This window comes from Emydura macquarii, unplaced genomic scaffold (genome assembly GCF_026122565.2).
Source record: "Emydura macquarii macquarii isolate MOO-44397 ecotype Brisbane River unplaced genomic scaffold, CSIRO-AGI_Emac_v2 contig_1644, whole genome shotgun sequence".
NCBI lineage: Eukaryota > Metazoa > Chordata > Testudines > Chelidae > Emydura > Emydura macquarii.
In genome coordinates, this window is record NW_027131781.1 from 17,937,058 (window position 1) to 17,961,502 (window position 24,445).

General features: G+C 35.9%; 1 protein-coding gene across 1 annotated transcript in view; it reads left to right on the top strand.

Moving 5' to 3' along the window:
* The window catches only part of ATP8B4 (ATPase phospholipid transporting 8B4 (putative)), a 113,798-nt gene that overhangs the window by 56,785 nt on the left and 32,568 nt on the right, over positions 1-24,445 (top strand). Inside the window, exons 9-17 of the mRNA XM_067556123.1 lie at positions 2,469-2,627; positions 5,012-5,100; positions 6,809-7,005; positions 9,951-10,159; positions 11,193-11,195; positions 11,644-11,687; positions 13,017-13,182; positions 18,287-18,475; positions 22,072-22,187. Of these exons, the coding sequence (XP_067412224.1) occupies positions 2,469-2,627; positions 5,012-5,100; positions 6,809-7,005; positions 9,951-10,159; positions 11,193-11,195; positions 11,644-11,687; positions 13,017-13,182; positions 18,287-18,475; positions 22,072-22,187 (1,172 nt within the window). The remainder of the gene's footprint in view (positions 1-2,468; positions 2,628-5,011; positions 5,101-6,808; positions 7,006-9,950; positions 10,160-11,192; positions 11,196-11,643; positions 11,688-13,016; positions 13,183-18,286; positions 18,476-22,071; positions 22,188-24,445) is intronic.

Below are 24,445 nucleotides of genomic sequence, written 5' to 3' on the forward strand. Positions count from 1 at the left end.
TTCCCCGTAAATACACAGATTGGTCAGTTCGGGTGAAGCCAAATGTGCATGAAGTTTCATAATAGCAAATTGCTGCACAGCGTGTTAAACGACACAGAATTTAGTAGTCTGACATTGTCCTGTGCAGTTCTTTTTTTTTTTTACATTTTATGCAGGGCCAAACTCTTAACCCTCAGGGCATGAAAATTAAGGACAGATGTCCTGTGTATTTGGGATGTGACCAAATCCAGGCACTTAATTTACATGTATATCTCCTTTGTATAAGTGGGTGGCCCCTTCTGTCACTCTCTGCTTTCTTTTCCTGAAAGCTGTAGGCTGCCATTTCTGTTTTCACTCCAAAAGCACTGATCCCAGTTGGCTCCAACAGGGGTTTGTTTTTGCCTTACATCACATGATGTGGAAGATGCCATTAATGGAATTCTTTTAGAATATTTCACCATCTGCAGTGCAGTACTGTGTGTTTACTGTTTTTTCCAAATTTGAGCATTTTCTAATCAGGACCATGGAACAAATTAAACAAGAGTAGAGAAAAAACCTCAGGACAGCTGAAAAGAATCACTGGCATTCCGATACACTCTCTAAATAAACACAAGCCGTACCCTGGTTAAACATGTACCATACTTATCTGGAACCCCAGTTTTCAGACTGAGGTATACAACATTTAACCAGATGAACTTTTTTTTATACTTTCAGCTAACATATAAAGAGAAATACAGAATACAGTCTATGTTCTACCTTAATATTACTGAAAATGTGGCCTGGCTTGCACAACAACAGGGAATTAGGTGCTCCCTCACCAACAGGAAAGTAGAAGCATGAACCTTAAAAAAAAAAAAAAAAAAGAAAACACCAAAAAAAAGCACCCTGTCACCATGCAAAAAAATCTTAAAGAGGAACTCTGCTGGTAAAGAATTCGAAGGGCAGGGGCCATCTTTCCACCACTCCCAATGTTTAACTTTAATTCCTGGAAAACAGTGTTTCCAAAAGATGTTAAGATCTTCAAAGGGAATTGTAGCCTCTCCTTCAGGTGCTCTTTTGGGGTATGTGAACACAGCAAAAAAAAAAAAATCTCAAACCAAAACAACCCGTGGCAGTGAGTCTCAGAGCCCAGGTCTACAGACTTGGGCTCATGGTGCTCATGCTACTGCACTAAAAATAACTGTGTAGATGTTCAGGCTCAGGCTGGAGTTTGTGTTCTGAAACCCACGCCCTTCAGAGCCCACGCTCCAGTCTGAGCCTGCATGTCTACACAGCTATTTTTAGCACTGAGCTTTGTGAGTCTGTAGACCCAGGCTCTATGACTCATTGCAGTGAGGTATTTTTTTGCCTTGTAGACAAACCCTCTGTAATAATGTTCCTCCAAAGGGTAAGGATTCTTGGCAGGTGAACCTAGAGAAATGGGTCCTAAAAAGCAAAGGGACACTTTCCTCATGATATAGCATTTGTTTTATTTAAAAGCAAAGGTATGGATATTGGTGGTCAACTTTTTATTTCCTTTTCTCAGGCTATTTCATTTTTTATGGACTTTAACCATAGCTCTTTATCTGTAGCTGAAAACACTGTCTTGCCTCTCTGTGTCAGCTGTCAGTGCTGTTGACCAAAAAATACATACACAAGAATAGTGCAGGAAGCTTTCTTCTGCCCCCCAATCCAAAGTGAAATCTTGCTACTTATCTTGTCGACCTAGCTACCACATCTCGGAGAGGTGGATAACCTACATCAGTGTACTTCATTGCAAGGCCCGGGAGCCAGTGGTGACTCCCATCGATCCTAAGTGCAGCTTCCTGGCTAATTGTTTATATTCCAATTTATTTTATTTTTAACATTAGAATATGTAGCAAGCCTATTAAAGTCTGCCTTTTTTACACATCACATTGACCACATGGTACGATGTGCGCCAATAGTACATCTAAGTATATCTGTTGTATAATAACTGTAATATTACCGTAGCAACCAAAGTAAAACTCTGAGTGCTCCACCATTTGTGGTGTATATTATTTTTTGGCCCCAGTGAGTTACTGGAAAGGATGGATAGATTCTGAATTCCGTTGAAGAGAAAATTGGAAAGTGAAACAGGAGAAAAAGCAGATAAGAACGTAACTCTCTATATTAATGTAGCAAACAAACAAAAGTTTAGTTACATGAGTTTCTCTGTAACATTACATCATTAAGGAGTAGCAAGCAATGTGTTAATTTAGTAGTTGATGTGGCTCTCACACTGAAGGTTTTTTGCCAAAGTGGCCCTCGCTTGAAAAATAGTGAAGATCACTGACCTACACCAATGGGAGAAGCCCTCTTGTCAGCGTAGGTAGGGTCTACATTAAAGCACTAGAGTGGCATAGCTACAGCTTCTTAAGTGTAGACAAGACTGAAGAGTGTTGTCCCAGAAACTGCTAATTAGTGTAAAATGTTACCCAGGTAAACTGTGTGTTAAGTGGGTGATAAGAATATAATTTTTCACTTTACAGGTGTTGTTGTCTGTGAACCTCCTAACAACAAGCTGGATACATTCATAGGAGTTCTTTTCTTGAAAGACAATAGGTACTTGCTCAATAATGAAAAGATGCTGCTACGAGGTTGTGTGTTGAGAAACACAGAGTGGTGCTTTGGAATGGTTATTTTTGCAGGTAAGACAAACCTTTACGAATTAACAGTAGTTTTAACCCCTGATGTGCTCACACACCAGTACCCTATAAAGCAGCTATGCATCACTATGGCTTGGTGTCTATAACAGCTTACATAAATAGTCCACATTCAGAGAGCGGCTTTAGTCTAAGGATCTCAGAAATATTTTACAAAAGTGTATAGATATTATTGTCCCCATTTTACAGATGGGCTAAAAAGCAAGTCAGAAGAAGTTAGCTGACTTGATGAAAGTGTCACAGTGAGTCATTAGCAGAAGCAGGAGTGGAACCTAAAGATCATGATTCCCTCTCTCCTGTTTTAACCAGTAGGTGGTAGAAGGCATTAGTTGTCTGATGTATGTATGTATGTATCTATAGAATTTATCTATGTATATAAGCATCTCAAACTTCAGTTGTCCCAGAGGGTGTCAGTATTCCAAAATCCTGAATAAAAATGTAACAAACATGGAAGTAATGGATCAGCCTTGTAAAATTGTCATGACTTTACCAGCTCAAGCAAAAAATGTACTTTCCTGTCTATTTAATGTCTGATAAAAGAGCTAACGATATTTTACTTGGCTGGAGCAAATAGTATGTGGAATTTTACAAGAATGCAATAGATGCTCACAAATGTATTACAAACCTTCATGTGTCCTAGTAATGCAAAGAAACTGAGACAAGGAAAATCCTGTCATTAAGAATGACACAGGAACAGTTTACACAGTGTAATGATTAGGTCCAGTAAATGCAACATATTGGGATGCAGCTGTAAAATTGCCCACCGAATAAGGGCAAGGTGGGCTTCTATGCCATGTCAGGAGATGATGGGTGTGTGAGTGGAGGCCGTTATGGAAGACTGACATTTTATTTGTTTACACAAAATGTGTGTAATACAAAACAAAATGTGTGTGTGTGTTTGTGTATAGACACGTAGATAAAAGTTGTGTATATTTAATTTTCTTCCTTATCCAACCTTTCTTAGTCTTCATCTTACGTTGTAAGCTCTTTGGTGCATGGACCGTGTCTATCATTGTGTTCTTACCTAATGTAATGAGGCCCTCTGGGTGCCAACTCATTGTAAAGATTTAAGAATATGATTAGTAGAGAGAATTTCAGGATGAATTTAAACTATAAATGTATGTAATGATATATGAGGTAACTACATTCCATATAGTCAGATTAAGACATTGTGCACATCAATATCCATGTGACCTGAGTGAGAGTCCTTGGTTATACTACAATTATCAGTCAAGAAGAATTCACATTTAAAACCCACACCCCAAAAAAGGCATCCCAGTTCTTCTTGAATAATCTTAGTTTTGTGTTTGCTGCAAACATGTATTTAGAACATTACTGGTTTTAAATTCATGGGCAACGCCCAGATGTGTCAAAGCACATATAACTGCACCAAGAATGTAGCCAATAAATTAGGTGGGCCAGGTTCTTTTGCTCTTAAGTCAAGCATGTCCTTGTTCTTAGACTTTTGGAATTAAAAAGGAGCTTGCTTTAAGGAGCTTTTATGAATTCTGTGGCCTGCCATCAAACAGCAGCTTGTTGATGTGCCTTGAAGACCACTCTCATCATTCATGTGGATGTTAATATTCATTATTCTATGTGTTCAGTAGTCTCCAGTGACATAAGAGTTGACTATATGCCATGTAAGCAGAGGGGAGGTTTGGCTTGAGCAACCACACAGAATGAGAGGAGAGGCTGAGTGCTTGCGTTTCCGTGGGCCAGCACTACTGAACTTGTGGAAATTGATTGCTGTTAGTGAAAGAATAAATAAATCATTACATAAAATAATAATATTTGGCAATTTTGTATCACTTTCCAATTGAACATCTCAAAGCGTATTATAGACATTAACAGTTGACGCCCCAGAAAACCCTGCTGAGACAGATAGGTAAGTATTATCCCCATTTTATAGATGGGGAAACAGAAGCTCAGAGAGGTGACGTGTAATGAGGTTTCAAAGGAAGTCTGTGGCAGAGAGGCAAGACAAGAACACAGAACAGCTTGTTCCTAATTTTGAAATTTTAGGTGAATAAAGTCCTTGGAAATTACCACAGTCTGTAATGAAATATTTTTGAAGCAATCGGATTTTAAATTAGACGATTACTTTCACCACCACTGCCTAACCACCATTCTAAAGCTGCTGACTATTTTTCAAAATTGATTGTGAAATCTCAGGAATGCTAATAGACAATCATAAGTTTCAAAATGATAATACCTCAGTTTTTAAAATTTATTTCTTGCATCTGCATTAGAAAAATGTAGCTTCTATATGTGTATTTTTTAAAAAATTTCAGCTATGTATTTTAATAATTGTAGTAAATAATTTATCATGTAATGATTTAAAAAAAGATCTGTTACTATTTTTTTTATAGGCCCTGACACTAAATTAATGCAAAACAGTGGTAGAACTAAATTTAAAAGAACAAGCATTGACCGGCTGATGAATACTTTAGTATTATGGGTAAGTTATAATAGTCAGATCAGGAAAAATCAGTGGATATTGCAACCACATCATTAATCTACTCTGATAAAACTTTCATTTCAGATATCGTGGAATTATCTGTATCAGTAGATATTTCTGAACAGTGTACAATACATACCAATATGAAGCCATTGCAGCACAGATACATACATTAGGTTGAAAGACACAAATTTATCCAGCCTGAAGACAATTATCTGTCAGTAAGCACCTCTGCATTACAGGAGTACTTACAAGCAGTTCTTTAGGGCAGGATCTTTTCATGAGGCCATTGGCATGGTGAGCTAAACAAATGCACAGAAGGTTTTTATAGCTATTTTTCTTATCTCCCACCATCATTCTGGTTTCTAAACTTCAGTGGGAACAAGATTGTACCTTCCTGCTAATTTGGTTTTTTTGACAAGTTATCATCAGGTAATGAAGATCAGGTGCAGAAATTTGTAACTCGGAACCTTCAGCAGACTGAGTAGATCACTTTTGTGTCAAATTTGGTCTCTAGGATTAAAGCTAAGGATAAATCCAAATTCCTTATGGTTACTTAGTGAAACAAAACATTGCTCTTTGGCACAGGCAGACTTCAAAGCTACTACTTTTTGAGTGTTATGTTTTTGATCATAGGAGAAATTACGGAGTTGCAGAAACTTTTTAACTGAGTAAATCTGAAGATTCATAGATGGGATTTTGGGTGAAGAGAGAAGTTTCCATGTGAGAAATAGTGAAATTTTTCCGGCACGCATAAACACTACTCACATCTTAAAAGTTATTTATAGTTCTTCTGTACCCACATACTATTAAAATTAATCCTTTACCCATGACTTAGAAAAACACATCTTAAACCAAACTTTTATAAGAATGCTCACAGCAAGTGCTCATTGAGGTTTTTGTTATTTACTACAACAGTAAAAAGACTTTTTTGCCAACTCTTCTAATAACTGCACCTATTTGTAGTTTATGTACAATATAGGATTATACGGATTTGCCTTTAGATTTGCCTTTAGATTTAGATTGGCCTTTAGATTTGCCTTTAGATCACAGGCCATACAAAATAGCAGTGCAGAACTACATCATCCTGGGAAAGCATCAGAAGATGTGTGTCTCAGGAAGGCAGGCTGCCACTCAGAACTCCCCAGCATGCATGGGGGGTTTATGTTTGGTTACAATGATTTTATGTGGTGCATCTTTTACAAACCCCTTCAGACTCCACTATAACTGTCCCAGGAACCAGAGCAGAGGGAGATGGGGCCCTAGCCTCCCTTTGGCTCCAGACTGCAATTTAGCCTCACCACTCTGTGAAAAGCAGGAGGGCAAGAGGCTCTCGCACCTTCCCCTTTGCAAGCAGGCACACTTTTACATGTATGTACATACATACACAGACATGCTGTGCACTTGCGAAAGGGTCAGGGAAATGTGGGCTTTGGTTTGTATACAGCCAATATCTAGACAAACTGAGTACGGAATGGGGACAGTAATTATGGACTCAGAAGTTGGACCTTTATTTGGGGCAAATAACAGCAAAGTGAGTTTTTTTTCCCCCAGTTTATTAGAGATGAAATATTCTTTGCCTTGTTTTTGGATCTTAAGCACCTGTTTACTTAGAATGGGCAATACCAATATTTATCTGAAGGTGAAATGTATCCCTTCCATGCATCCGTTGTGAAAAACCTAACCAGCTCTTCTATTCTCATTTCAGATCTTTGGCTTTTTGGTATGTATGGGAATAATTCTGGCAATAGGAAATGCAATATGGGAACATCAGGTTGGGGCCCATTTCAGAATTTACCTTTATTGGAATGACGTGATGAACAGTTCTGTATTTTCAGGATTTCTCTCATTTTGGTCGTACATTATCATACTCAATACAGTTGTGCCTATTTCTTTGTATGTGAGGTAAGATGAGAGATTATGATTTTATAAAGCATATAAATATAAATGGTTATTTTACCTCAACTTCCTTTTCTTGACTGCAATGTTATGCTTAATCCCTTTATTTTTTGTGCTTTTAAAATTTGATCCACTGTGTACTTTGTACATAAGAAACCTAAATCTTTTATGGAGATAATGCTTACAGCTGGAAAGTAGCACATACTTGCTTTCTTGCCTTTTTTTTTTCTTGCCTAGAATTCATTTTCATTGAATTATGTCAACTCTTTTGCTTCCTCCTTGCTTTGTTTTCCAACAGCTGACAGGTAAGCAGTGGTGGACATCTGTCACTGCCTGCACCTGACCTTTGGTTTGATAAATAGCAATACGTTCATCACCTTTGTGATATTTTTGTTATTCATCTTTCCCTCAGAATGTCCTTGATGTGCACATTTAATTTCTTCTTCCTTAAATGTTGAGTTCTTATGTAAACATTTCTTTTGATCTCATGCTGAACAAGATAATTGAGAAGGCCTTATTCCTTAACTAATGTCCCTGTTCACAAAACTTTTTATGTTATTCCAGCACTTCTTAAAGTTAAAAAATATGGGTGTTAAAATCCACAATGTATATTATATGATGGCTAATCTTGTATTTTCAGTTTTTATTCATAAAATCACCATCTTTTGCTTTGCTAATATTGATGTTGCAGTTAGACAATTTGTAGGGCAGAAAATTAGGAACAAATGTTCCAAAATAGTTTTCTGGCTCTTTCAAACCTCAAATTCATATTAATAATGAATAAAATTGATGCAATGTTTGTTAGGTACTGAATATTTCTGATGGATTATGGGTTTGAGGGTAGTGTTTATAGTGTTGGAGCATTTAATACCTTGCCTCATTTTGTCACTGAGAAGTGAATCTTGTGCTTGATAGAGATATCTACAGTAAAGGAAATAAGAGGAGCATTGTCATAGTTGACAGGGCCAAAATGTAATCAGGCTGATGAAAATAACAGATATGGCAGAATGAAGCTGTGATCTTTTCATTCTTCAGTGTTCTTTTTATATGTCTGAGGCGCCTTCCAGTGCTTTTTTCACAGTTAAAGTATGTCCATTCCCCGTGGGCTAGCTATGTTTATCTGGAAAAAGTGCTATTTTCTGTTTAAAGTTTTTTGTAATCTTTTCCTTATTACTAGAAACACAGACTGTTTTAATTTTTAAAGTTACTTGCTTACTTGTCTATGGTGCTTACAGGTCCTTGCTACTAGTGCTCAGTGGTATATATAAGTCCCAATGTTCTTCTGCATGTTAAATTGGATTTTTAAAGTTAAAAAAAAAAACCTGTGGTAGAGAGTGAATGAGTTCTATGTACAACCTCTCTCTTCTCTCTGCTTTGAATGGAAGTCAGAAAATATAAATGCCAAGTTGTGGGTAATCTGCTTCCTGCAGTGGCATCTGGCTGCAGTAGATCCCACCACAAATTGCTTGTGGTACTTGGGAACAGTGATAAGAATAGGCTATTTGTAAGCCATTTCCTACTGACTCATCTTAGATTTTGAAGATTTTTGTATCCAATTATGAAGTCTGAAGCACAACTAGTTCCTAACCCAGAATATCAATACACAAACTTTCATGGCTTTACATAGACAGTAAATGTGTGCAGTGCCCTTAAACATGTACATACTATGTGCAACTACATTAGCACTGTCATAGTGAAAAAGATTATAATGCAAGACCCTCTTAAGGGGTTAAGGATGGTTTATTACTTCGGTGCATGCATTTAAAATATACATTTTAAAGATCCAGAAAATTATATTTAAATTACTGTAACTTGTGGAAAAGAGATTACATTGCATGCCCCTAGAGATTTCAAAAGTTCTGCTTATCCAGAGAACATGTACATCATGGACACCGGCAGCTCAGACTTACCCTATAACGCCTTGCCACTATGTTACCCCCATAACCTCGGTAGTCCAGAGCCTTTCACGCCTTCACTTCTCTGCTGACTAAAGAGTGACTATTTAGTGTCATTTGTGGTGATACCTGTGATACCCCTTAGGAACTAAACTGAGACTACGAGCTCATTTAACACAGATTACTAATGAGTTTGGATTTGTGGATACTTGTCTATGTAATACAAGAAGCCTTGATATTTTGTAGGCTGTGGGGGCAGGGCTGTAATGCACTGCACTCCGGCCATCTTCACCTTGTAATAACAACAGTAAAAGGCTGTGTAACCCATAGAGCAGCCTCACTTGCACTGACTACTGGTTTAGCCCTTACCACTGCCAGGATTAATGGAGGCAGAAAGATGGCTTAGAGCCACCCCACCCTCCTTCTCAGCTATGTTGATTACTGCTCCAATGCATGTTAGTATTGAGTCCAACATGCACAGCCTATTGTCAGTACATGTAAGTGGCTTTCATAATTGGAGATGGTATGCACATAAATGGAGAAATAGAACACTGTGGATTACTTGTCTAACTGTAACAATCTGTAACTGTATACATTAACAGCCACAGCTGTCAGCTGACCACATGGGGATGGTTTTGAGGATAGATCTCATGATCTTTATCTCTAAAAACACAGGCCTCTACCCGAGGAGTGCAAAAAGTAACTTTATTCATACATCAAGTATTAACCTGAAAAGACCTAACATACTTGAATTTAGAATGTCTATATTTTATTCTCACTTGATAATGCTATATCAAGTTGCTTTTTTAACATAATGATAGAAAACTAAAGTTTATGTAAATTTTTAAATGACAGTGTTCTTACCATGCATGTCACTTCAGAGATAAATTAGAGTTTGAGATATCATTGCATAGAATAATGTAATGTTTACTTTGCATAGCTCTTTTTTCTCTGATCTGTAAAGACCAATTAGATTGAAGTCCTGCATTTGATATATTTTCATTTGAAAGGTTTTATGATTCTGAAGAGTGTTTTTGTATGTCTTTTTTTTCAAAGTGTGGAAGTGATTCGACTTGGACACAGCCACTTTATAAATTGGGATCTTAAAATGTATTACCCAAAAAAAGACACACCTGCTGAGGTTCGGACAACCACACTCAATGAAGAGCTAGGACAAATTGAATATATTTTTTCAGACAAAACAGGGACAATCACTCAAAACATAATGACTTTTAACAAATGCTCCATTAATGGAAAAACATATGGTAAGTCAGTGCTTATTAATGTCTTGCCAGTGAAGTTTACTTCTAATTGTGATATTGGGTTTAGCTCATTCGCTAGTTATTTAGGATGTTTGTTCATCATGAGCCTTATCCAGCTTCTCTTGAAGTCAGCGTAGCAACTGCGATTGACTTCAATAGTTTTTGTATCAGGCTCGATAAAAAAGAAACAGGACCTGATGTTGGTGCAACTCCTTAAGTATGTATATATATGTTTAGAGGTGTCTTGTCCATCTTCTGATAATCAAGGATTTAATGTAGGATTAAAAAATAGAGATGATAAAACCAGTAATCATGACATGATATTTATATAAATTAAATGAAGGGGGCTTTTTCATGAACTTTCAGGTCACCTTTCTACCTTCAATGATTTATTGTAATCTTCCCAAAATTGAGTAATATTTTTCAAAATACATATTCATGATACTTCTTGAACAGGCTGAGAAGTCTTTTATAATGTAATTATTTTGTAATAAAAGTCTGAGGTTAGAAAGTGATTGATTGCCTAGCACCAGGAAGTTGCTGGGCAAATTATCCCGTATCTCTGTCAATGCAGCAAAATTATGCCCTGCCACAGGCCTGATATCTAATATTCCAAGTGCCTATTTTACAACATTTCTGTAATCTTGACACCTATTCCCTAAGGACTAGATTGAGACCACCAAACTCCTTTTCTGATCTAATTCAAGATGTGAAGCCATGTTTTCAGAGGTGAAAAAGCTGATGAATTCTTTACTGTGACACTAAACTCTCAGGTTAAAAGACATTGAATTAATTAAGGTGAAAGGGTGATGTATGTATTACATGAGTTTTAGACTTGTAAATATAGATATAACATAAAAACATGGTATTAAAAATCCTATAAAGTGATCATTCTGTAAAAACTTGCCAGCTGTCTTACACAATGCTTTAGATAATTAAAATATCTATCTTAGTATTTGCTAGTATTCTAGGTAGTCTCTATAGCAAATATTAAGAAGTTTAGGTAATACTACAAATACTAAGGTAACTTTTGCAGCAGGTGGATATTTTTATGTCTCAATTGCATAATAAATACTTTGTATAAAACTTGCAGATTGGTTCCTGCAAATACGCAACAAATATCTTTATTTTATGAGTAGTCCCCCAGACTTCTATGGAATTACTCATGTGAATAAAGTTCATTCTTATGCATAAGTGATTGCAGAATCTAGCCCTAAATAATAAGAATAAGTACAATAGCTGGAGGAAAAAATACAGTGGCACTGTGGATAGTAAAATGGAAGCATTTACATTATCACAATGTTGACTGTACCATGACCCACAGTGATATTTTATATTTTTGAATGTTGTTGCAATAAGTGTTTCTTCTTTGATGTCTATCTCAATAGTCTAAAAAAACCATGAAAAGATTATTTCATAAAAGTGCAAAACTGGAGTTAAATGTCATATTTTGTGTTAATTATGTTATGTTATATTGTATTTTGTAGGTGATGTATACGATGACTTGGGCCGGAAAACAGAAATTAATGAGGTATAGATGTGACCAAATTACTAAATATTTAGTATGTTGGAATATTTATTTAATCATTAAAATATTTTCAGTAGGAAAAGTCATCATTAATTTTCCCTGAACTTGAAACATGTTTTAGAATAACTTATAGTAAGAGGTGGGCAAGATGAAAAACATGAACTTTTTCTTCTTTCCTTTTGTATGTTTCTTTATAATTGGTTTCCATTAAGAAGGCTCTGCTCTGCTCTGTATTCCTGGTATCTTTGTCTTTTCTATCATTTGTTTTTGTAAAGTAAAATTTACATTTCTGTAAACAAAAAATAAAATATAAGACACGAATGAAACAGGCTTCTTTATCTCTGGAGCTAAAGGAGCAGTTCCACTGGCTGTCAGTGGTATTAGGATTTATATCTTCTTTGCAGGCTGCCATTAAAAAGGAAAAACAACAAATACTTCATCAATTTTGACCCCCAATAAGCAGAGTGCAGTAACATACATACTGGAACACAGCAGCCAGCACATTGCATGACAATTCTTATTCCTGCTCTTGTAGTGTCTTAAAATAGACTGCATCCAGTTCCAGTCTGTCTCTTGATAAAGTGACAGAATATTTTCTGTCCAAATATGCTTCAAAAACACCTTTTCAATGAGATGCCTAGCACAGCAGAAATGATTTTGTGGTGTAATAACCAACATAACTTGGAAGAGTTTGGAAAATGACACCAGGCAGGTACCAATTTTATTCTTAGAACTGTCCCTTCTGATGAAACCCATTAACTGGTTCTGTAATAAAACAAATAGATAATAGGTTGGAAATGTGTGTATTTACTTGGATGTACTTCATTCTCAGACTATGCAGCCCAGGTCTACTGGAGTTTTTTTACTTTTAGTTTTATGTCTGGACCCTGGAGACTTGTTACAAGTGATTAGCTTTTAGGCCTAACTGCCATCTGTGACTTTGAAAATATCCCCAACCTCTTACAGTCTTGTTTTTAAAAGTTCTCTTTTTAATATTCAGGTGGCCTGGTCAGTTTAAAAAACAAGGCACTCTTTCAGATTTCTAATATTTGACTTTTTGATGAAAAAGAATAAATTACACAACTGAAGATTAAAGACTGCTTTCTTTTGTTCCTGTAGACCAAATACAAGGGTTGCTTTTCTGCGTTAGTTCTTTTTTAAACATTATCAGTGAGAACAAAAAAGAGCCTTAATTACAAATGCAAAATCCAAATATGTAAATGAATTATGCCATTTCAGTTTGTGTGAGTTTTTAATGCCAAAAATAAAAGGATCTCAACCATTTAAAATCCTTACTTTTTTAAAAATTGAATTTCTTTTTTTCTCTTGCAGAAAACAGTGCCAGTGGATTTTTCATTTAACCCACTAGCAGATAGAAAATATCAATTTTATGATCACAGCCTGATTGAATCGATTAAACTAGGAGATCCAATGGTACATGAGTTCTTTAGGTTGCTTTCTCTCTGCCATACAGTCATGACTGAAGAAAAAAATGCAGGTACTACTGAAAAACTTAGTTATAAGTAAAGAGATTCTAACTATTTGGTTCCTATAGCACTTTTCTAAGTTAAGAAATATAGGTTAGGGCAAAATTTTTAAAGGAAGTAGTGAGTCAAGAGCGAGCTATAAAAATGTGGGTGCAGATCTTGCACCATTAAAACGCTGTATTTGGGCACACAGTTGAGTGTTTTTGAGCACAAATTAAGTAATTGCACATGTAAAGATTAGTTGCATGAGCAAATAACTGATTATGTTCATTGACACATACAATCCTTTTCATCCTTGACGTTGTTTGATTTCCACATGTGAATACAGGGTTCTATGAACATAGCATTGGCACACATCGTTTGTATTGACTTACTTGTTATGCTGGTCCCTAATTTAGGTCAGGCGATTTCGCATGGGTAAGTGATAGTGAACAAAGCTGCAAGTGCAAAATTAGAGGCCAGGCAGATCTTCATTAAAAGTTGGCCTTTATTAAGTCTTCCCAGGGAGGAAGGGAGGGAAGCATGATTATTCTATCTCTTTGGAGTATCGAATACAATTATTTTTGTTTCCACTTGGTTACTGTGCCTCTTAGTACCAATTTGGATATTTTTACAGGTGAAATATATGGTACATATCTTGGATGGGCCATATAGTTCATGTGTGTGAAAAAAAATTGTGTATAATACTTTATCTAGAACAGTTCACAATATCTTCAGCTTGCAAACTATTACAACTCTGAAATCTAAAATTAGGAAGCCTCTAAACAATATCAGCCATATCATGTGTTATTCACGGAGAGGCTAGTCTTACTATTCCTCCTTTTTGTAAAAACCCCCTTCAAGATTCCAGTATTGGGAGTATTGGATGTTCTGCTGTGTCACAATCCACCTTTCAGGATGAAGACTTTCCTCCCCATGTTATGTTGCCATGTCGTGTGCTCATTCCATACTGGTGGCTTCGTTAAAGATGGAAACTTTAGACTCTTTAGAACCAGTCATGCAGTGTGTAACATGAAGTAAATCATCATAGTAATAGTCATAAAGGACAGAATTCTGGGAAGAGAAGGTGTTTGGAGTGTAACAGCACCTCAGTTACTTGTCTCTTCGATGGAGCTAAAGGAGAAGTTCAATTGGCTGTCAGTGTATTAGGATTTATAACTTCTTTGTAGGCAAGCCATTAAAACATTGTTATCACAGCATTTACAAGTAGCTAATGCATCTTGTCTACTATTTAACACAGAAATAACAGGTCCTTGATTTTAAACCTCTGTTTCTAAGCTGTGAAACAATGATCCCATCTGCCTCCCAAGGATAGGTCTGTTAAAGAGAATTTCTTATTTTTACCCAATCAAATTGTATTGGTTTATGTTGCTGCTGTGGCATATTTGAAAGGAAATGGACCATATCATAATGATTAACTGAGATGTAACACATTTTGGCTAGTACATATGCATAACTGTTTTGAGACATGATCTCATAACCTGTAATTGTCTTGCTTTCTTTTGTTCTGATGCATGTTTTTTCAACTTCAAACAGCACAAAAAATCTTTAATTCCTAGTAAAAAACCTTGTGTTGATTTTGAAGTTGATTGAAATTGATGGGAGTACTTGGCTACAAAAAAAGTCAGGGACTTTGTGTCAAAAAGTATTGAGTAATTCTAAACTCTTCCAGCTCATTAAGAAGTAAATATCCAGTTGGTGCTAAGATTTGGGTACTATAAGCTACTTTAAAAAAAAATTTTTTTTTTAGTTGAAGAAGTGGGTCAGAAGGTTTCTGTTTTAAATAAGTCCTCTATTCACTCAGTCTCTATCCATTTACAAGTTCAGCTCAGAGAATGGTGCATCATTGTGGGAATGTTTGCACTGGCAATGTGACTTGAACTGGAGAGTCTTTCTTTAGGCCTCAGAGGGTATTTTAATCTCAATGCCCATTTAATTCTTGGCTTCCTTCAGGCTACTAACAGGGTGCCAATTATGATTAGGAACTGGACTGAGACCAGCTTACTACATATAGGTCTCATAAACGTGCCAATTGCTAATGATTTTCAGTCAATTCAAGTTGAATTAAAGCAGTGATTTGAAGGTGGAAAGCTTTGTGTTCTTCAACCCTCTTCCTTTAACCAATGTAGGATCAGTCAGTCCGTTTATTTCATTGCTCATCTTATTGTTTATTGAGTCTTTTTCATTTTTTCTAACAAGAGAGATGTTAACTAAATCCCAAAAATTAAATGGATAAGTTCCATGAGAATTTCATTAGTGCAAAGAAGGAGAATCTCAAACTTCTCTCTTCTATCACTTTAGCATTGGGTCCAGTTTTTCACTTAACCAAGGTTTCAATCTCTTTATCTTGTATATAGATATAATGTGTCTTCCCAAAATTTACAGTATATTCTGTATGTAAAAATTCAACGTTCTGGGGGTTTTCAACCAAATTTGTAACTTAAATAATTAATTAATTAATTAATTTTAAAAATGAGTCCTTTTGGAAATTTTTCTCTATTATCTGACTTTTTTTCATAACCCTTTTGCCAACAAATGGCTGGCTTGTGATGAATCTGGTATTTTGGTATATTTTATTGTATTTGGAAAAATTAATGAAAAAAGTACACATATAATAAAAAAACAAATGGCTGGCCTGGTATCATTCACATTCTCTACATAGATAAACTTCATTGCCAGCTAGCTTTGAATGTAAATTAGAAGAAATTCATTTGTTGTTAAGCAAAGTTATGAATTGTTTTCCTAGGCTACTTCCATAGAAATTTGTATTTTTAATATCCAGAATATGACCTGCACTTTTGAGCATTTGTGTGTGAAGTTCTGCGCCGCACTGAGCAAGCTTAGCCAGAGAAAGAAGCTTATGATTTCCATAGGAAATATTCATTGTGGAACAGTTTGAAGTGCACAGTGGTCTCAGATTTGCCTGGCAGGGAACAGTTTTATACTAGTAATAAAAGGTGGACTGTATTTAAATTTTATATCTATTGGGTTTTTTTAATTAATCAGAGATCTAGTACAATATGTTCCAGTTTTCATGCCATAGTTTTTTATTTTAGTAGAATGACACAATTTCCTTTTTTTAATGCTTTGTTTTTTGATTGTGCAAGAATAAATTAGTGTTTGTATGATATTCTCTAAAGATGTAAATCAGGGTCTACAGAAGTGCAAAGTATTATTATTAAGGCTTAGAGCAGTACTTTTATATATGTTATTTGTTTTTGATAAACAAATGAAATAAGGTTGAGCTCCAGTTTCCGCTGTAGCCATCCCACTTTCTCCTTTTTCATTTGTTCATAATTTTCTCCAAAAAAAAAAAAAAAAAAAATCTCTTTAGGCTGAATTTACTCCTGTGTCGTCTCAGCCCAAAGATTTTCTTTAATTATTAGCCAAATTAGTTCAGCCACTTTGTACTGGGTGAAATTTTGTTGCACATCATTAAAAAGTTGAGTATGCACATAAGTATTTCCTATAGATGTTTGTCTCTAAATTTACATCTTAATACTAGTTAGTGTTTATGTTCAATATAGCATGAAATATAGAGAATGTGCACTGAAGCTCAGTTAAGACTCTTTTAGAAACTGTAGACCAAATTCTGCTCTCTGTAAATCTGGAGTAACTCCATCAAAGACCATGGAGACTTTGATACTGGTGCAAAGGAGAAAAGAACTAGACTCATTAATGTATTGAATTTCTTCACTTCATGGGGTTGATTTCGCCACCTTTTATTATTTCATTAAAGTTAATTTTGCACTTCATTTAACTGTAATTTTCTCTACTTTTGTATAGCAATCTCAGGACTGCAGGACTGAGACATAGAATGAAAAAGTTCTGTTTTTCTAGTGGTGACATATGCACTAGTTTAAACTACTTCTGGGGATTATTTTGGTAACTTGGGTGTTAATAATTTAATTCCTATTTTTGTGCTACCTAACTGCTTCTGGGTCTGTCATGTAGCTAGGCTTCTGATGGATTTTGTAGCTATGACTAAACTTTGATTCTGAGGAAATTACTCATTTTTATCTGTTTATTGGCTAGATCTCATACAGATCTCTTGACCTTTTCACAGAGGCCCTTTTTAACCATAAAAGGATATATTTCATGCTTATTTACAGTATGATTTGGGCAGAATGTGAGTACTGGTCTTCCAGTATCCTTCAGTGTATCTTAGTACACCATGCCCTGTTAACTTCAATGTGGAGTATCCAGATACATTTTGATATATTAAAGTAACTATATCTGAAAATGGGTCCAGTGTCCTTATTTACATGTGCAATATCTTATAGGTTTATACATCTAGGGCTGTATCCAGCCCATAATGTTCTGTGCCTTATAAGGCCAGCTGATGCATACAGTGCAGCAAGCTCAGCTATGTTGAGTATGTTCTTCAAGATTTTACCTCAGAAGAAGGGAATTATCAGATTGTTTGGGAAAAGTTACCTTCAAATGGTAATATCGAGTTCTTAATGGAAATCAGTGTACAACATTCCAAAGGCTACTTGATGGTCTGAACAGACTTTCTCTCAGAGAATGTGACTCTGAAATCTCGCCCTGAATGCGAAGTCCCTTACCATATTATCTTTGTCCCAGGCATTCAGTGAACAGAAATGGAACCTTTATCCACTAAAAATTTCCTCCCAACCCACACAGTTGTTTTTCTTCCTTTTCTGGCTTGCCACCCACAGCAGAGCCCTCTTGGCAGTAGCATCTAGGGTCTGGACAACAGAGAAGGCAAAACTTTGGTTTGCTTGCCACCTAATCTGGCTTTGACATTAAACACCACAAAATATTTTCAGGGCTGACACCACATCATCACGTTGCACGGATGCAGCATGAAAGACACCCCAACATACCCATCATTCTGGTTTGTGAAGTGATGAATTGGTCCCAGAGAGAAGACTTTTACAAAGTTTTGTGACAGATCATTTTCCCACCTTTTTTCTTTCTCCCCCTGCCTAAGGATCACTGCAGTCAGACAGTGCAGCTCCCCCTTCAGCAGTAGGCATTAGCCATGAAGTACTGTTCAGTATTGCTGTTCTTTAATGTGCTAGAAGTGAAGATATTAATTTCAGGCTCAGGACTCTGTCACTCACAGTGTTTGGGATTTTTTTCTTGTAGGTGAATTGATTTACCTGGTGCAGTCACCAGATGAAGGTGCTCTAGTAACCGCTGCCAGAAACTTCGGATTCATCTTTAAGTCTCGGACCCCAGAGACCATCACTGTGGAAGAAATGGGCAAAGTCGTTACATACCAGCTGTTAGCAATTCTGGATTTTAACAATGTCAGGAAAAGGATGTCTGTAATAGGTACAGCATGTAGCTTTCTCTTCGTTTCTTTCATGCCTGTTGTTTTCAAGACACACATGCCTAGAGTCAGTTTTTCACTACCAGTGAAAGCTCTAACCTGCGAACTGCCCTGGGAAGCAATTTAGTTCCATGGTTAGAACAAGGAAGGAAGTGGGAGTCTCAAGATACCTAGATGTCACTTCCTTCTCTGCCACGGACTCATTGAGGCACCTTGGAGTCATTGAGACTGTGCCTTTCTCCATATGTAATATGGGAATTATGATACTTTTCAGCTTACTAAAACACTCTGAGATTCTTGGATGGAAGGATGCAAAGCATAGTAGCAGTAGGTTATTAATTATATCGAATTTTGTTTTCTGGAAATTGAAAAATGAAGTAGTTTTTCAAATCCACTAAATTTTGCTCTTTTTCTCACTCTGTTTCAGTAGCGCACATGACCAGCAAATATAGGGACTTCCAATTATGATTGATTTATTAGTTTTACATAGCTCTATTAACATTTATCAAAATGCTTTACTGTAATCAAACAAGTGTAAATGACCAATAATATCAGCAACTAAATAATAGAAATCTTAAGCATATCTCGGGGGAAAAAACGTGTGTTTTAAAACTGTACAAAAAATCTGCTTTCAGAATAATGCTAGAAGAGCCACCAGGCAGATGGATGAGCAGGCAGGAAATCAGGCAGGGCTGCATTGGAGTCCTGCATAGTTTCCATAATAATTTCACCAAAATTGACACAACTCTGTAGAATGCTTCAATTTTAAGGAATCTGCGTATTTGGACAAAAAAAGTTTAATTGAAATTTTTCTGATCTGCTCTAGTTCCAACACCAATCTGAACTGTACCCTACATCTCTGCTAGCCGCCTTCTTATTAGTCAGGGATCTTAAACAAAGCACTGTTAAAAAACCCATTTTTAAAGAAAAAATCCCTGTGAGAAACTTGCAAACCTGTTAGTTGGGTTTTCACATGAAAAAGTATGGAGTTTTTTTAATATGAAAGAGAGCAAGAGAGTGCTTGCTTAGATTAAGTGGAGCTTGTGAAATTCCCCAGTTCTCTCATGGAAATTAAAACACATATGATGACCAAACCTAATAACTAAGAAGTCTTGCATTCCAACTTGATAAACATATCATTATACACTAGTTCTCACTGAGGGTTAGATGATAAAGTCTGAAGTTTTTACTGCAAGATGTCTAAATGAGGAGTGTCCCAAAAAGTTTCTATAGAACAGGTTTTTTAAAAGTGAAAGCTACCTCTTTTTAAAAGCTTCATAACTCAAAACCAGTTTGTCTGATTAACGTTAAACTATTTTTAAAAATACGTTCTCTGGGCAGAGACAACACAAGAGAGATGTTATGCAGAAAAAACTTCTTTCTAAATGGTAGTTTGATGGTGTTTGTAGATGGCAGTGTAAATATTAGGCATATAGTGGAAACATTTTAACTATCGTAAGGATCATACTGCAACTGTGAATTCATACAAACTACTCATGCTGTATGGTCCAGGGTGAGACGTTCTCCATCTTGATCTGGCTCAAGACTTACTCCTTTCTAGTCAAGCTGAATATTTTTTTACTGGTTAGTTATTTTACGTGGTGCTAGTGACAATAGTAATAATAATACTTTTAAAATGTATAAAAGTAAAGCTGACTCTGTATCCACCATAATATATTTATAAAATGTCTGTTTTTTAATGGTTCAAGGTGCTTAATAAAAATACACAAGTACATTAAAAATACATACTGATATAAATCTACTTCTTTTCTGAGGCAGAAATCCATCACCAACAATTAATCAGTCTGCCTCTTGAACCCTTCCAGTTCTCATTAATACAGATGCTCATGCCCTCAGAAGCTATTGCCCTGACATTACACAGGACTCTCTTCCTGAGTACCCTTCATAATACTATCTTGTTTCTTCCTCAAGGATTCTGTGCTGTAAAGTGATGTTTGTGTTATGGTACTTCACTCCAATAGAAACAAACGGAGATGATGTAGCAGGAATTATATAACCTGTGTCATTAGAAAAGAAAAAGAGAAATAGCAGTACTTGGGAAGGGAATTAAGGGAATCTTCATACATGTTTTAGATAATGGCATTGAGAGTACACTTGCGAAATTTGCAGACAATACCAAGATGGGAGGGGTTGCAAGTGGTTTGGAGGACAGGGTTAGAATTCAAAATGTTCTTGACAAATTGGAGAAATGTCTGATATAAATAGGATGAAATTCAATAAGAACAAATGCAAAGCATTCCACTGAGGAAGAACTAATCAATTGCACAAATACAAAAACGGGAAATGACAGCTGAAGAAGGAGTACTGCATAAAAGGATCTGGAGGTTATAGTGGATCACAAACCTAAGTATGAGTCAACAATGTAATACTATTGAAAAAAGACTAACATCATTCTGGGATGTATTAGCAAGGGTATTGGAAGCAAGACATAAGAAGTATTTCTTCCACTCTTCTCAGCAATGATAAGGTCTCAACTGGAGTATTGTGTCCAGTTCTGGCACCATACTTCAGGAAAGATGTGGACAAATTGGAGAAAGTCCAGAGGAGAGCAAGAAAAATGGTTCAAGGTCTAGAAAACATGACATACGAGGAAAGACTGAAAAAAATTGGGTTTGTTTAGTCTGGAGAAAAGAAGACTCAGGGGGGACGAGATAATAGTCTTCAAGTATGTAAAATGTTGTTATAAGGAGGGTGATAAATTGTTCTTCTTAACCACTGAGGACAGGACTAGAAATAATGGGCTTCAATTGCAGCAAGGGAGATTTAAGTTACACATTAGAAAAAACTTTTTAGCTGTCAGGATAGTTAAGCACTGGAACAGATTACCTAAGGAGGTTGTGGAATTGCCTTCATTGGAAGTTTTTAAGAACAGGTTAGACAAACACCTGTCAGGAATGGTCTAAATAATACTTAGTCCTGCCTCAGTGCAGAGGACTGGACTAGTCCGGGGCCTATCAAGGTCCCTTCCAGTCCTACCTTTCTATGATTCTATGAAGACTTTTCGGGAGAATGGTTGTGTAGTAACTACAGATGGACTGAGGATGTCAGAGTTTGGATTTAGCTGTAGATTAGTTAGACTAAAGTCCAAGTTTTGGGTTTGAGATTTTAGTAGGGGTAAGGTTCAGGGTCAGATTTGAGGGAAGCAAAATCTTGCAAACTTCCTTTGTGAGATATCAGCCCAAAATGTTGGGAATCTTGCAAGCTGAGCTGCTGTTGTGAGACGTTGGGGCACAGCTGATGCAGAAACAGAAAAATCTGATCCACAAGCAACACTGATTGGGAGGTTTCAGATACAGGGACTTGTAACCTGTCCTATCCTTCTGAAATTCAAAGGAGTTCAGATTCGAGAGGTTCCAGTTTTTCCCCAATATTTAGCTGAAATATTTATCAGAATGTGTACATGAACTATACCTAACTCCTTCCCAGGTGATGGGATTGTTTTCTGTGTGCTGACTGCTGCATTGTTATTGGTATGTGTAAAAAACATTTAACTAGATCTGGTAGGTCACACATTTGAAGAAAATGGAAGAAAAGTAATTATTTCAGTCTTTATTTCTACATCTCTTCTCTTTTTCAGTTCAAACCCCAGATGGGCAGATAAAACTTTATTGCAAGGGAGCAGATAATATTTTATTTGAGAGGCTTCATCCCTCCAATGAAGAATTAATGTGTTTGACATCAAATCATCTTGAGGTATGTGCACTGATTCAGAAAAGCACTTAAACACACACAGAACATTAAGCATGCACTTAGGGACTTAAGTTTAGAGTTAAACGTGTGGTTACATACTTTCCTAAGTAGGAATGCTTCTGCTCTGAAATGAGCCAGAATTTCTTAAATTTCAGCTTCATGTTGACTGACATTGACAGTTAAATGACATAGCTTTTCAGGTGCACTGATAACTCATGAAACAGCTGGTATTTTTGCAGCATTTGTAAGGTGTCCTATACCTCAGCGTCCCTTGTGAAAAGTCGGGGAATCTATGGATGTGGACAAGTTGGTAATATGGTGTTAAAGAAAATAGGTCTCTTCTGTTCAGTTTGAGGGTCTAACCTACTGTGAACTTTAAGGGAAGCTGGATAAAGCTCTCATTTCCTTCATTTATTTTTTTAGAATTCATGTTCTTTGTAAGTGTCCACATTTAATACAAACCATTCCACGATTCTTTAAAAAAAATACTCCTTTGACATTAAATATACAGAATGATGGTTTAGTAATATTGGTTACAAACATAACTATTGTTTTCGTCTCTGTAATAGAGCTTTCTTGGCTTTCTTTTAATCTTTTCCAGAAGGCCAACATGTTTTTTATGAAAGCAAGGCTGGACTCATACGCATCTGATCTTTGCAGTTGCTCAAATGCTAAAATCTTGAGTTTTCATACGTGCCCAGTAAACTTAACGGAACACATACTTATATATTGAAGAATTATATTAATACTTATATATTATATTACTTAATATTAATTAATACTTTTATCCATTATATTATTTCAATTCCAAAGCTTTATTGTTTTTTCAGTCCATAAAATTTTGAGTTTTATCATTCCTCTTATATTAATTGTAATAGCTTTATAATGGTGCAGGAGAAGTCCAAATATTAATTGAAGAGGAAAAATGTTGTTAGTGGAGTACTGTAAACCATTTGCTTTGTTGACAGAGACAGTTCCTGAAATGCTTTTGCTTTTTAACAGTAAAATTGCTCATGATAGTTGTGTGACTTTGAAAAAAGTCAGTCGTTGAAATTTTAAGACATAAAGGAAGGAATATGTTTTGGATAATAAAAAGTTACCTAATATGCTGTGCAATCTTTAAGAATGTGTGCATTTTGAGTAACGCCATGTATGCAATAATTTTTATATTCAAGAAATAAGGGGTTGTCTATGGGACTCTGCATGAGCCCAGCAGTCTGCACCAGGTGGATCCTGATGCAGGATCAGTGTCTAAATTAATTATCATGAACTATCAACATAACAGATGATATTATGTTTTCATCCTTTCAAAGTGTTGGGCTGTCAGCTTTACATCTGTTTCTTTATGATTAGGTTGAGGTGCCTAACCTGTTAGCGTGTGTGCAAATATCTGGGTGTATTGCTGGTGGTTTCAAATTAGGATGCTGATTATCAGTGATGTGGTGCAGCCACAGCTCCCATTCACTCTACGGCCTTTATAAAAGATAGGTAGTTCCTTAGGCCATGATACCATGTATGGAACCATTGTGATTCACAAACTGTTTGAGATATTTGTATTCTGATTATCTGGTCCAATTTCTTAGAGTTCTTCCACTGATACCATCCTAGGTTCATGGGTATTCTGCTTTTAAGATGATGGTTAGTGATGAAGTTCACAATGAAATTATTTATATAATGGTAGCACCCAAAATGTGCTAAGCATTTTAGTTAATAGTGCAAAAGAGAGCAGTCCAGGAATATTAGCTGTTTTGCAAGCTTAAACCTTTCATTTGTTTAATACCTAAGTAGCAATCCACATTCAACTCTGTCTGATTGCTATATTTTGCTTATTAACATTGATTCATTTTTTAGATTTGGGTCTGGCATTAAAATAATATTAGAAACTCCAAATTCTTGTTAGAATATTCATATATAAAAAAGTTACCACACATCATTCAAGTTATTTTTTTTAAAGAACAAAATCTAGCTATAAGAGAAAATGTGCCTGCAACCTTGGCCCAAAGTAAAGGAAACCTGAAAAGTTAAAATCCCCCAGAAACAAGGTTTATGAGAATTTAATTTCAGTGATATCTTAGAGTACCTTTGCTTATTGGCTTCATAATCAAGATAGATATAAACAGAGTAGGAAATTATAATATAATATAATTATAATTAATTAATTTCCTACTCTGTTTACATTTATCTTGACTATGGAGCCAATAAGTAAAGATACTCTTAAGATACAACTGAAATTAAATGACTACTTTAGTTCACATTATTCC